Consider the following 15410-nt stretch of genomic DNA (forward strand, 5'->3'; position numbering starts at 1 on the left):
GTAGGCTGCCTATTTGTAATGAATGGAATGGACTGAAAAAAACAATATGCATGCATTTTAAAAAATTCAGCTTACAGCTTTTGTGGGAGTGTGCCCTAACTGTACCTTGCCAGATGCTTCTTTGCACTCACGTGAATTACCATTAACTGCTGCCTGAGTGAAGGCTATTAAAACGTCCTGAGCTGATGTTGCAGTCCTGGTCAGCCAGTAAGACATACATCTGCTTGCAGATTGACACTACTGTTTAATCTCTGCCACTACTTGAGTTATCTTATACTCATTGGACCATAAATAAGCAAAGTGGTGGCACTCGGTAATGAAGAAATTCAAGAAGCCATGTTTATATCAATGTCTCCCTTTTACCAATATCCCTCACAGAAATTTGTGAAATTTTGAATCTTTTTGTTCTTCAATTTAGGCAAATAGGCAGTTTAGGCAAATAATAGGCAATAATAGTCTAAATAACAGGAATGTCAAATTTTATAACTAATTTAATTCATTTATACCATGTTGTATGTTTGACAACTGATTTTTTTATCTGCACATTTTTACAGTAGAAATACAAATGTATGTTGTTTTTTTCTTTTTCTTAAATTAGCAATAGGGACAGATTTCTAGTGATTTTTTTTTATTTATTTTTTTTAAACCCATCTTATTTATCAGACTTGATTTTATTTTAGAATAGGAATACAACTAGGTACTATTCATTATGCTAGGTAGAAGATGTTGTCTTCTATTATCTCACATAAATAACAAATTGGCAAGCAATGCAGCCTGATATTTTTTAAACAATTTGAAAAAACAGGATATCTACACAAGAAAATGCAATGTTTAAATGATTATGAGCACATTGTTCACAAACATTTAAGATCATATAAATATTAAATAGCAAGAGGTTGTATTTATTATTTTTTAAAATTAAAAAAGTCAAAATATGCAGTTCACCCCCTTTACATAATGTATGTAACCACTAGTATGGATCAGGCACCAACAAATTCCTCTTATAATAGAACTCTGACTGAGCTCCATTGCACTTGTCTCTTAATTACACCTAGGTCCAGTTAGAATGTCATAATCCCTTTTTGATATCAAACATTCCTTGGTGGTAATCCTCCAGGTCCATATGTTTCAGTGGCAGTAATTGATATCCTGGTGAGAGAAACACATACACCTGTTTTATAAATGGAGCCCACAGAGTAATATTAAATACAACAAACTAATATAGAATGCAAAAAGGTAGGGAAAAATGGCTCACAAATTAAAGTGTAGAAGTGAAGAGGAGGTGTTCCTTGCACCCCCCTATATTTTAACTGGTTGTGTAGGTGTCGGCCTGTAAAACCAAATGTCCAAGTAACATCCCCAAATCAAACCCCATATATGAGCCCAATGTATATAAACTGAATAGGCTGTTCCCTAGATAAATTACTTTATACACAAATAACTTCATTTTCTGTTTGCCCTATTTATAAAAAAAATAAAATGTGGCATTATTCAGCACATTCAGTAAACCTTATGCAGTTTTATTAGAACATCAGATGACTATCTAATCTGTGTTATTATAAAAGGTAAAGTTCCACACAAGCAGTAGAATATCACTGGTGATCATAGTGTGTGTGTTTCTGACTTTACAGAAGTCAATATAGTATTTTTGGGGCCCATTTACTGTATGCGTGTCAATGTGGCTGTAACCTTGTGTACTCCACTGAGAGTAATTAGTTTCCTTACAAACTCCAAGTCGATTACTTTTCTAGAACAGATTTTTCATCTCTGCCAAGACAGACCCCGATTACCAAAATGCATGTCAATCCAATAGGATGGTGACTGATTTTAGCTTCAATATAATTCATATAAAATGTTGCTTCATTGTTGCAGTTCTACCTTCTAAAGAACTCATGTTTGTGGAAAGGTGTTAGTCTGACAAATGTCAGAGTGCGTTCTGGTCCAGTGAGTACTTTTTCTTAACCCCATGGAATATTTATTTTATCTAAGCAGTTTTCTTTATTGTTTCAGTAGTGTCCTCATGGGGGGTCTTTGTTTCTTCATTGATAATGCTGGCCACAACGGCAAGAAAGTAACTTTCAGTGTTTTTTTTTTTTTTTCGTTTTTTTTTAAATCTATAAGAGATGTAATGGTCATGAATATTCTCCATCTTGTGAAATATTACAGTTGCTGAATGACAATAAACAGAGGAAATATTGAGGATCTCTGGATTTCTTAAAATGAAACGCTGAACATAAAATTTAAACTATTACACTGGGGAATGCATTTTGCTGAACTAGGTTTGGTCTATTTGTTATAAAAGGGAACCCTGTTTTAAAGTTATTACTGCTTGTTAAAATGTTTTCATTGTCCATAGTCTGGTCTTGCACTTTAAGTTGGGTTAGACTCTAGTTGTGACAGTCTATAGGAACATTTTGTAGTCAAATGAAACAGACGCAGAACCCTAAAATTTAAGTATTTTAATCTAGAACAAGTGTTTCTGGTCTTGAGGGAACTGGAGAAAAGGAAATGAGGGAGGTCAGTTCAGAAAATGCTGAGCATATATAATCTGGGCCAAGTTATATTGATAAATACAGAGGAAGTTGAAAGCATCGTTTGGTTTTCTCTAGGGAAAAGATTGCTTAAGTCTTGAGTTTTTTGCGGCAATGTAAACTGATCCTTCCTACACACCCTTAAACTGATCCGTTTTAATGGATTCCAGCAGGAAATACATTGCTGCTCATCACTGTCAGTCTTTCCAAATAGTTAATGTTCTTGTTCTTGATTGTAATGTTTTAGCTTTGTTAGGACTCCATTTACTATTTTTTATTTGTGTGTAATATTAGGTATATGTAAACGCTTAGGCAATAAATCATATATTCTAGTATACATCTTTATTTTTTTTTATTTATAACAAAACAAAAGTCTGCATTTTATTTGGTATCCAAGAATCCCACTTCCACCTAAAGGAGTGTCAACAATGGAATATTGGTCTCTGTGTAGTCTTAGCTTTGTCACCCTGCTGTATATGCTTCTGACTGGGACTACACTCCAAGCCCTGTAATTTTCCAGATTTAATGTTCTACACTGAGTATGCTTCCCCTTGTGCCTCCCGTTTGTATGACAGACTGGGGATCTTGTATTACTTTTAGGAAACGAGAAGCACATTGTCCATATTTTTGCTAGGAGTCAGGAAATAGGTAAGAAACATGTCCTTAGACATGTAAGTAACATGCATTATGCACACTCCCTGACCTTTGGGAAAACACAGTAAGGGCACATAACTTGTACAAGAGTACACAGTATCTGCTTCCAAAGTAAAATTTTCAGAATACCTGGGAAGTGAAGAAACTTTGAAAGAAATGCTTTAGTCTATAGCATTGTTTCTCAACCAGGGTTCCTCCATAAGCTAGTAGGGGTTCTTTTAGCAATAAGCAATTGGGGCCTCCCAGGTTACCATTGACACCAATGATTTTTATGGCTTTCTGCAGGGGTGACTTTCCTCCCACTGGCCAGTAATGTAGGAGGCATTCTTCCCACTGCCCACCAAACTAATATTTTGTGAGCTGTGTATATTAGAAATATAGTGGGGGTTCCTTGAAGACCCTAAAGTTATTTCAAGGGTTCCATGATGTTAAAAAGGTCTGTTCTATAAAAATCAAATAGTCAGTCCTACCTTAATTTTCAGGTGTTAAATTGTACTTAAATTTGCAATATGAAAGCCTGTTAGGCTGTATTAATAATGCTTGAAATCTGTGAATTTTTTTTATATTTATTTTAAGGATTATAACAAATCTATTGTGTTAGCTTAAATACTGGCACCGCCACACTAGATGCTATAATTTACTCTAATCAAAAAGCAATATCTGCTTGGATGGAGCTTTATTATGATTCCTTTTACATTAGTTCTTAAAAAGCCATCTGTTTTCTCTGCCTTTTACAAGAGCAATCTTAGATAGGCGTTCTGCATTATTCGGACACACTGCAATGAATTTAACTGCCAGTTTAAAATAGTATTGTTTATAATTTTACATTTTATTAAACACTCCTAACAACATATGCTGCAAAAATGCTGGCACTGGTCACACGTTTTATTTTAGTCGTGGCTATTTATAATAAGCCATTGCACCAAGCTTTTTATGTCTTTTCTACTATTATGACCATTTTTTATTGACTCATTCCAGCTTGGTGATGGGAGACATCACAAGCAGAAAAGACAAACTTCCAGCTGATTTATTGAGAGGCCTGTAAAGATAGAGACAGGATGCCAGCAGTCCGGGTACCTGCTTACCAAGGCAAGCAGTCTGCATTCTAAATCACCACTGAATAAAAATGTAAATGCTAAATATTTATATCTGAAGGGATGATTATATTTAGGTACTATTATTTAAACCCTCTCTTCTGTCAGTCTGCTTTGGTTAGCTGTTGTCATTTGTATCAAGTAAGAGAGCACATGTTGTAACATTTTTTTATTATCCTATATTGATAGCTTATGCTGGTGCGCAAAAAAAAAAATCAAGTTGAAAGTAGTAAGCAAATACAAATAAAACTGGTATTTATGTTCTTACTTTGATCTTGGTATGCTTTGTGTATTTCTTCCAGATCTGTGTAGTAATCCATCATAAAAGTTTGTCACTATGCAGAAGTTTCATGTAATAAAATCAGTCATTGTTGCCCTTTCCTTTGTTAAAGGTAACTGGACTTGTATCTGCCCTTTGCCGGTAGGCTGTAGTCGGCTAACAACCAAGTCCTTCCCAGAACTCTGCACTGATTGCACCATAGAACTATTGCATAAAATTGTGCTGTTTAGATCTGGATTCAGATGTCCTAAGAAACAACTATACTTTCACAGTAAAGCTACGTACACACTTCCAATTATTATCGTTGTTAAACGAACGACGAACGATCCTGCACGATATCTACGAACGATCGTATAGCACCGATCCTGCACATAGAGATAACGACACGATCGTTCGTAGATATTGTACACACAATAGATACTATCGTTTGAGCGATAGAGGAACTATGTGCACGACAGGAAGTGAACGAACGTTCGTTCATTACGCATGCTCAGACCATGGACGATCAACGAACGATCGTACACACGAACGATTGTCAACGATCGTCGTCCGATCCGCCGGTCCGGTCGTTCGTTTCCAACGACTTTCCTCGTTCGTCGGTGTCGTTGGTTATTTTTTTTACGAACGATTTTTGCCCAATCGATCGTTCGTCGTTCGTTCATCGTTCATTTTGAACGATAAAAATTGGAAGTGTGTACGCAGCTTTAGAGTGGCTCAGTATTGTGCATGTGCTAGGGCACAATAGAAGAAAAGAAAAGCTGGATGTATTATTAACTTGCCTCTGGAGTGTCTTATCTAGGGAGATGGTAGCAGAGATGATTCAGTCCTCAGTATTTCTACCTAGTGTTACATCCCACATAGAGGGTGTCATGGGCAAAGTGGGGACAAAAAATAATTGTACACTGTTGCACCCATAATTTTTTTAAGGTGGGTGGCAGCGCCTGTATTGGACCTATCTCATCAGTAACCACCCTGAAACAGCTGGGTGGTTACCGATAAGTGCCAGATGGTGCGCCAAGCTAAAAGGCGCTGGGGAGAACATTGTTGTACAATAATGTTACATTTAGATATACATTTAAAGTTTGAAAATGAAATGCAAGTTAAGATTTTCTTTTATTTTTAAATGTATCTGTATATATTTTGTCACTACTTATGCATATGGTGCAATTTTATTCACTGATATCTAGGTTCTGCTTTCAGTTTGCCAATGCTACTTGATGTTTATACGTCTTAAAAGAGAAAATGTTGCACTCCTTATATAGGTATATAAATATCTTGGCAGTTAAATGGGAATGTAAATGGCTGCACTAAAATTCTTAACTTAATTATTAACCTCTGATAGTTTTTCTATAAATCCAAACTGCACCTATGCAGAATTCTAAATAAACCTTTGAAATACATATCATTCACTTGCCAAAAAAATATATTTCTGTTTAACCAGTTATATAATTCAGGGTTCCCTATCAAGACACCACAACCAGGCAACATAACCCATCCAATTCCAAGGCCGTATTATTATTTCTAATAATTTTATTAGTTTAAAGTCATGTTTTCTTTGGAGGTCTGCATGGCAAATTGATATTTCAGTAGAGTGTGTCTGATTTACAGTGCAATTGAATGATTATCCACTACTTGTTAGGCTGTTATTCAGGTACCGTTCCTGTGTATCCTAGAATGGATGTAATAAATGTTTGTCATCAATCTATAACTGAATTATTGTGTAAATCCAACCATTTTATCTTTATATTTATATTTTTTTCTATGGCCTTTAAAAATCTTTTTGTGGTCGGGGGAGTTAAAGAAGTTTTTCATAAAAAAAGTACACACTTTTGGAAAATTAAAAAAAATGCTATAGCTGCTAAAAGGTAAATTGGTTGAGACATTCTAGGTGCATTTAAACAAAGGATCCAATTTTTTTAAAATAAATAAAGCAGCCACCGTTTAAGTAAAAAAAATCTTGAAGCTTTTTGCGTGAAAACCAGAGCTGTAGAGTCAGACCAATGGTTGGGTACCTAGAGATGGAATTGATAAAAATGTTCCAACATATTTATTCCAACTAATTATTTAAATTGTGATTACAAAACACAATATTTCAGGTGTCTTTTTTTACAGATAATTTTTAAAGATTTTACAGTAATAATAATAATTCTCTGCCATGTGAATAAAGCCCAGTGCCTAGCTTAATATTGTGAGATCCAGCTGAGCTCTTATGCAATTTGACATTCATACATTTATAATTTTAATCCAGACTTAAATGAATTTCTTGTAACTAATTTCATCTTTGCAAAAGCATGGAAATTCACCTGTAAATGTCCAAATAAAGGAATCTAATATTCCCCCCAGTCATTTTTTTCAAGCAGGGTAGGAAGAAGCTGTAGGCTGATTGCCGTCCCTGTGTCTATAAAGGGATGGGGAGAACACTGCAATTCCAGCAAGAGTTTTTTTCTTTAGGATTCAGAAAACTGGAAAAGTATAGCTTCATCAAAACTGATTATGGGAGAAACCACTATCCAGAAGTAAAAAAAAAACAAAAAACAATTAAATGTAAAATTTCTTTGCCTATCTGCCAAGTGGATTTGTTGTGTTCCAATTGCTTTTTAGTTTATGTAGTTCTACCATGCTATTTCAGAGGTGGACAGGAGCACAGTAGGCTGGACTCTGATTCCTGCCCTATCGGCTCTGCCCACCACCAGGGAACGCCCCCTGAAGTGAAATCCCTCTCCTCTGTATGCATTGCGAAGGAGAGGGATTTCCCTTTAGGGAGAGTTCCATATTTACCGCAGCAGCAGAAGTATCAACACCGGACGCGATAAATAGGGAAGCCACAGCAAGGAGCCGGCACCGGATCTCTGGCGGCTCTGGTAGTTCCTAACGCCCTCTGGCCTGGATTAGCCAGGGGGCATTAGGCCGGAACGAACTACTGGCTAGGCTGTATCTGGCCTAAAGGCGGGAGTTTGCCAACCCCTGCCCTAAAGCCTTAAATACAAAGAATACAAAGAACTATAAAATGTAAAAAATAGAAAAATAGGGTTACATTTATTTTTACAATGATTCTGGAACATTTTTACCAATTTAAAAATCTAAACCACATCTTTTGTTTTTACGAAGTTAAAACTGCATAAACTACAAAGCCGCTGGATCACAACAAATCCACTTGACATACAGGCAAAAAAGTTTTACATTTAATTTTTTTTTTTTTTAATTTTAGATAGGGGTTTCTTCATGGATTTTAGCCATAAAATTTACCCATGTCCTGATTCATGTTGGCAGTTACAGGCTTGAATGTGCCATTGAGTAGTGTATGGTACTGTATCCGCTTCCTAGCCAGTGGTTCTTTTGGTTTATTCCTAAAAGCAGACACCATCCTCAAGTAGCTTTTAAAATTGTTGAGGTTTGTCAATAAAAAATTGCTTTGACAATCAACATGTATGCTGATCTGCACATGCTTAGCTCTGTGTTTTGATACCAGGTATCCTGCGATACCCCTAGCTGCAGGAATAAATTATGTCCAGTGCGCACAGTTATGTCATTCTCAACAGGCCTATTAAGATGACCAAAACTTCTGAAGCCAGAACAGAACCAGGCAAAGATGATGCCCCCTGCAATGAAGAAAGTATAGTATATGTATAATTACCAGACAGGTCAGTTTATTTTATTGCAGAAGACATATAGTCTGTCACTTCTACAATAAAGAACCTGCCTGCTCATAACTTTTTCACTTTAGTTCCATTTCACAACAGACTGATACAAAATGAAACTTATCTTGCAATGCGTGTTTATGGGATTAATAAAGTTTATTGTGTATTTTGTAAACCGAGGCACAGAGAAAAATGTTCTGTAGCAGTACTGCTAGTTACTAGTACTACTAGCATTTAGCAACAAAAAATGCACACAAAATTTTAGCAAAGCAATGTATCAAATGGTTTACCTTCTATTGCATTTTCAGATGTGTCTGCTGAACAATAAAATATTTTTCATGCAGTCAGGGGGACCACTGTCTCTCAACTTTTGTGTGGACTATCTCTACCTGTCAGAAAGGTTGGTTGCAGAGTGCAGTGTGACAAGTACAGAACTTCCATATATTTCTGTACACTTTGTGCGGGCAGTCTTGTCTGTTTCAAATTAATTTTTGATTGAGTTACCTGTGAGTTGGTTAAAATTGTGTCCATGACCAAGATGAACTGAGGTTAGAGTGGACATGTATAAAAAGGAAGTAGCACAGCATTATTTACACACAAAATATGGCAGAAATATTTCGAATGCATAGAAGTGAGTTGCAAAATCCAGGAAACATTGGATTCCTTGATCTATAAATAGAAAAATATCTTATTTGCAATAATATGCTCCTAATTCTTTACTATTTTGTTTTTATTTTATAGTCTATATTTTGGATAATTTATGTATTAACACTTGATCCTAGAAAAAAATGTAAATTAGGATTTACTTGCTTGTATTTTTGTATCCATAAAATTATGATTCTATTATTTTTGCATATGAGAGAATTTCTTTGCTACATCTGCTTACTTATAAGACGATGAAACCATATTGTAAATTTACTGCTAAATGCTTTAATAACCTTGGCTTCTTCTTCAGAGAAAGCATTATTCATTTTAACCTGCTTCATAATGGAACAATTCGAATCTAGTCAATTTCCTGAACTGGCAGTTTTTATCCACAAAGCATGTCTTAATTTTACATTACTTAACTGCTATTTATACTAATTGTACAAATATCATAATTTCTTAACATTTTAAAGATGTATAGAATTTAGATAAACATTTATAAACCTTTTGTTTCTCCCTTTCTGTCTAGGGGTCCTTTCAGTGTTGTCCGAAGATGTATAAACAGGGAAACTGGACAGCAGTTTGCTGTGAAAATTGTGGATGTTGCAAAATTTACATCAAGCCCTGGATTAAGCACAGAAGGTAATGTAATGTTTTCATCTATGACATCTGAGAATTACTATTACAAACGAAAGATCAGCTGGTCATTGACTGCTCAGTGTGCTCTGCACTTTTTTTTTTATAAGTTTAAAGTTTTCTCTGACAAGTGACATTGAGACAAACAGGAAATCTTCCTTGACATCCGGGATCCTTAAATAGTTTGTTTAAATAGCTCTGTAATATGATCTGGTCTTCTTACCTGCTCACTTTACAAAGCTAACCTATGTAAACTTTAATACTGCAGACTTTGGTTTAGTATCTCTCATGTGCATTTATTTTTTTTTTAATGATTCTATTTATTACTGGACTCTAAGCAGACTAAAAAATGCATACAACATTTTTTGTCCAATAACAAGCTCTAATAAATTTGTTCCTATTATTGCCTCCTTTGCTTTAGATTTGTCACAGTTTAGCCACACAACAGGCAGGAGACATGTTTTTTTTTCCTATTCAGTTCAGTGGCACTTCAAGGCCTGCTTTCCACCCTGGCCATGTGAACGAACAATAAAATAAATAATCTGTACACTGCTTATCCAATTCACTCTCTGATCTATCCTCCTGTTGGCATTCTCTATAGGCTAGGTACACACATGCAATGGTTCCCGTCTGATATTCCGCTCAGGGCTGATATCGAACGAGAATCTTGCGTGTGGACAGTACCCGTCGTCCATTGTCCGAACAACCGTCCTGGCGGATCCACGGATGATTGACAACGAATGATCCTAATGGAAGTGAAGGGGACAGAGCGTGCCGCCGGGTGCCACTTAATCGTTCTCCCCTCTCCATAGAGTAGAACAAGGCTGTATTGACAGGGCTCTTTCATACATGCGTTTGTCGTTGGAAAGGGTCGTGAAAAATCCTTTCCAACGACAATTATTGCACGTGTCTACATAACCTTACACTGTAGGCATTTTGCTGATTTCCCTCCCCCTCTCTAACCTCTGCTATACTGGAAATGCAAGAGGCTCATGCAAAGTCAAATTCTGGTTTTTGCACCCCTTGCATTAAAAAATTCACATTGAGAATGTGTTTTTTACCTGCCTGGTCTTTAAAATGGACTTGTCACTATCAAAAAAGAGCATACATGTTTATAGCCATTTGTAAGTTATGTTGTGTTTTGGAGCTGTGAATTTGCTTCTGTAGCATTTTTTTTTTTCATTTGATTCTGTGCAAATAGAATTTTACCGAGGATGTGCATTACTACCAAGCATGCTTGCTGTGCTTCTAGATCCCATCAGAAACATGCATCTGACACTTCTTATTGCCTGTAAAATTTAGCATGCTGTTAAACAGAAGTTCAAAGGCTATAAGAAAGGAATAGAATATTTCATTTGACAATTCTTGTAAAGGGTTTGTAGGGAAGCTGCAGTTGAACTTTAACTTGCAGTTTTGTATATTTGATGGGTATGTAATGCTGCAAGAAATGTCTAAGAGCTTATTCACCCCCCCAACTAATTGTCCATTAAAATCTGGGGAAATCTATCAAAACCATGTCCATGCATGTTTATTTTAGTTGTTGCTGGTCTTTAAAGCGTCTTGTAGTTAATGGTCTGTTAAATATCAACATGCACATGTGCTTTGATGCAATTTTAATTGAAATAAATGGAAATTAATGGAAGAATTATGCATGTGAATAGGCTATAAATAACAATAGGTGTATAGCTCGTTCTATATGGGGCCAATTGTTCTGAATATGCAATGTTTTTTTTAGACTACACAGTGCTATGCTTAGGTTACAGGAAGAATGCAATGGCTACCTCACTGTCATCCCCCCTGGTTTATTATAATATTTACCTCAAATTCTACATTCTGTGCCAGTTTCTTCTGCAACCAGGAATAAAGCAAGAAAAATATCACTATAGGTTTAAAATCACTCTAAAACTCACTAACTTCAAAAAAAAAAAAAAAAACAGGACTAAAGATCAAATATGTACCCTTGTGCTGGACAAGATTTTCAGAAAAAATAAGCCACCTACCGATTAACTATCATAGCCCTCCACCTCATCATTTCTGTCCTGTGGACATTGTCCTCTTCACTGCATGCTATGCCTTCTCTATGAACCTTCCCACCTAATGCCATTCCAGTCACAAGCATATGGTCTGCTGTAGTGTCTTGGCGTTTACTGGGAACCAAGAAGATCAATATTCCCTGATGTGGCGGTTTCCCATACCCAATACAGTGCAGTAGGAAAGTTATTTACCACCTTCATTTAGAGGTTAGTAGATTAGGGAATAGCCAGAATGCCTGTGAGTGTTATTTCTATTTGCATCCTAGTTGCAACAGGACAGGAAGTGTGGGTAAATTTCTGACAATGCTCTGAGAGTTGAGATGTACTTTATTGTACATACTTTGTATATTTGACACAAAGAGGATGCTGTACATATACTGGAAGTTATGAACTAGAGAGTGAGCTGATTGCATCGGATACTGGAGACAGAACTGTACACAGTAAAATGCAGATCTCATGGTGGTATTAGTAGTGGGGTTGCTGAAGTGTAGCTCTTATGTTATTGACATGAATGCTGGATGGTTGGAACAGTTCAGATGATGATAGGAATGAGAAAAGTCTGTTCAAGGGAAACGCTGGGTTTGCATTAGTTAGCTGGGTTTGTGAAACATGTGGAATGGTACACTATGTCAAAGTAAATTCAAACTAAAGAAATAATCTTTTAGCAGTGAAACAGGAAGTTTGTTTTTCTGAATCAATATATGTATCAAATATTGTTCTTTTTTTGTTCACCCACAGAAATACTTTTTTATTCCAAAGTTAAACAAGTCTCAGTGCATATAGTACATTGAGAAACAATTAAACCATATACATAAGTATACACCACCTTCAGGTTATTTCTTGCGTGTGCACTTTTGCCAGCAATTGCATCTCTTGGTCTGTTTGGATAAGTAACTATTAACTTTAAGAGATTCTAGTATTTTCTGGGTCTTCTGCACAACTACCCTGGCTCTGTCAGGTGTCATGGGGACTATAGGTAAGCAGCTGTTGGCAAGCCTAGCCACAAATTCTCTATTGGATTGAAGTCTGGACTTTGCCTGGGCCCTTCTAGGTACAGTTTTGAATTTATGCCCGAGTCTAGCTGAAAGACAAATTTACTACCATTGTCTGCTACTTACAGATAGAGGTTACCCAACCACCTTTTTTGTTTTCATCTTTACACGCATCCATATTTTTTTTTAATTCACCCCCCCCCGTGCTTGCATGCTCTGCTGGACTAGTGCCATTCCAGTGATTCTGATTATGTTTTATTCCACAGCCTAGAAAAATCTATTTGTGCTTTATATATGTGTGTGGACTGCTTTTGTGCCTTTGCATGTACCCTAATTACAATTGTGAAGGGATTATATTATATCACTATTCAGGGAATACTATCTTGAAAAAACACATAGTTATATATGTCTTCTTTTGTCTGTTTTAAAAGCTTAAACTATTAGGTGGTACATGTTTAAAATAATTATTACATATACACTACTAGGCTACTTTATTGGCTTCACTTTGCTAGTTCTGGGTTGGACCCCTATTTACTTTTACAACTGTATTAATTGATTATGCCATAGATTTTCTAAATCTTGTATATTCTCCACAACTCTTGGTTCTTTACTTGTGTGATCGTAGAATGCCTATTCCTTTTGGATTTTTTTTAATATTGTACATACATTACCCATATACTAAATACAAGGCATAATCCAATCAAAAAAATTAATCCAATCAAAAGATGTATGGTTCCCTTAACAAAAGGATTGTAAGCCAGTGAGCATATATGATGCCAGGCTGCCTTTGTGCTTGCATGCTCTGCTGGACTAGTGCCATTCCAGTGATTCTGATTATGTTTTATTCCACAGCCTAGAAAAATCTATTTGTGCTTTATATATGTGTGTGGACTGCTTTTGTGCCTTTGCATGTACCCTAATTACAATTGTGAAGGGATTATATTATATCACTATTCAGGGAATACTATCTTGAAAAAACACATAGTTATATATGTCTTCTTTTGTCTGTTTTAAAAGCTTAAACTATTAGGTGGTACATGTTTAAAATAATTATTACATATACACTACTAGGCTACTTTATTGGGTTCACTTTGCTAGTTCTGGGTTGGACCCCTATTTACTTTTACAACTGTATTAATTGATTATGCCAAAGATTTTCTAAATCTTGTATATTCTCCACAACTCTTGGTTCTTTACTTGTGTGATCGTAGAATGCCTATTCCTTTTGGATTTTTTTTAATATTGTACATACATTACCCATATACTAAATACAAGGCATAATCCAATCAAAAAAATTAATCCAATCAAAAGATGTATGGTTCCCTTAACAAAAGGATTGTAAGCCAGTGAGCATATATGATGCCAGGCTGCCTTTTTTTTTTTTTTTTTTTTTTTTTTTTTTTTTACACCTTTTCGTCATTCTTTTACCTGGCCTTGCATAACTATGGTTTGTGTACACTGTTTTGAAATGTGTTGCTTATCTGACTACTTTGGGTACTCCCAGACCTCTTCATTATCGGAAGTGTTTGAAACTCAGATGTCCAGATTAGAGTTATTATACATAAAGTTTGTATCTCAGACTAATTTTCCACCTAAACCAGTTATGCTGTTTTTAGGACCAAATATAGCTTTTTGAGGGTATTTTACACTTGATTTACTGTTTTTTTTCTTTTTATTTAGATCTTTAATTATAGGGATAGCTGCTGCTGTCAAATTTTGGATTGTACAATATTGTACACATACTATCCGTGATAGCACTTTCTCAGAAACAGGAAGTGTGAGGTTAGAGGAGCCTACCTTGGGTTCTTTTAGATATCTGGCCCTAGATAAACTAGTAAACAAAGGAGCTTCCAAATTAACATTTACCTATAGGAGTGAGATAGTGTTGCAATGCCTGAATTAAACTGAAACTCAGGACAATTCGGTACTGTGTAAACCTGAATAGATTTTGTTCAGGATTGACACCCTCATTTGCCAACAAATAGCAAAAAGAAGAAATCAATTCCAGGTTTGCTTGATTACCCAGTTTCTCCCATGATAATCTTTAGTCCTGAAGAACTTTGATAAATCTGATAAATCAGGCCCATAGTGTCTGAGATTGTTTAACTATCCTGGCTGTCATGCCATCCATCTGATTACAGATCTTTGCATACTGTACTGTTATAAGACTTGTGGCTTAAAGTTTTGCCAGAGCAACGTAACTGCACGTCACTTACCATTTGAAGAAAGGCTGCAATGGAAGCCTCAGTATGTCCCCCATGAGAAGTCTGTTTTAATATTATTATTTTTTTATAATGATTATCTCTTGGCCTTTTTTCTTTTTGTGTTAAACACAGGAAAACCCCAACTGATACTCTAGTCTAAATTGATGAAGAAAGAAATTGTCACTGTAGAACTATTATGAGATTTACACACAGACTTTTTTTGCTCATTCCCCTAGGTAAAGAAATACATTAGTTTCCCCTACAGAACCAGAGGAAGCTTAAACCAGAACCATACCCTTTGTAATCTTTCCAGACACACACACTAAGGACTCTTTTATATTACAATGAAAATTAAGCTTATGAAATTGTTACGGTCATAAAATCATTGTTAATTTAATGCGCAAAATAACAAAGGAATAGATGGATTTTAAACCTAAATTAAACGTTTCACACTTCATTCAACAAAGTTTCTTTTGAAAGTTAGGTCTGAATTTTTTCTCTCTCCAAATACTTATATGAAAATCACAAAAACGCCTAGGATCCACTTTATCAGTTAACACCAGGTTTAAGAACATTTCAGAATGCTTCTTTGGTCTACAAGCCATGTACTGCAAAACTGACAGTTTGATAATAAATAGTTAATATACGCAAATAACTGATCTCATCAGCACAAATTCCATTGATAAGGCTCCATAGAAGAGGA

At 35.7% G+C, this 15410-nt stretch overlaps 2 protein-coding genes and 1 long non-coding RNA gene across 13 annotated transcripts in view; 2 read left to right on the plus strand and 1 right to left on the minus strand.

The window, feature by feature from the left end:
• Positions 1 to 15410, plus strand: part of LOC140341373 (large ribosomal subunit protein uL2) — a 331097-nt gene that overhangs the window by 92897 nt on the left and 222790 nt on the right. The window contains exon 1 of one of the 2 annotated variants that reach the window (XM_072427081.1): positions 12546 to 12555. The exons of the other annotated variant lie outside the window; for it this stretch is intronic. The gene's annotated coding sequence lies outside the window, so the exon portion shown is untranslated. Of the gene's footprint in view, positions 1 to 12545; positions 12556 to 15410 lie in introns of those variants that run through there. 2 annotated transcript variants of the gene reach the window in all.
• The window catches only part of CASK (calcium/calmodulin dependent serine protein kinase), a 152623-nt gene that overhangs the window by 13529 nt on the left and 123684 nt on the right, over positions 1 to 15410 (plus strand). For all 10 annotated transcript variants that reach the window (XM_072426992.1, XM_072427017.1, XM_072427030.1 and 7 more), the window contains exon 2: positions 9372 to 9484. In XM_072426992.1, coding sequence (XP_072283093.1) covers positions 9372 to 9484 — 113 coding nt within the window. The remainder of the gene's footprint in view (positions 1 to 9371; positions 9485 to 15410) is intronic.
• Positions 476 to 4661, minus strand: LOC140322591 (uncharacterized). Its single transcript, XR_011919209.1, has 2 exons — positions 4548 to 4661; positions 476 to 1149 (listed from the first exon to the last, which is right to left on the minus strand). It is a non-coding gene; the product is annotated as an uncharacterized lncRNA (long non-coding RNA).

Source organism: Pyxicephalus adspersus, chromosome 1 (assembly GCF_032062135.1).
Source record: "Pyxicephalus adspersus chromosome 1, UCB_Pads_2.0, whole genome shotgun sequence".
Lineage (NCBI taxonomy): Eukaryota > Metazoa > Chordata > Amphibia > Anura > Pyxicephalidae > Pyxicephalus > Pyxicephalus adspersus.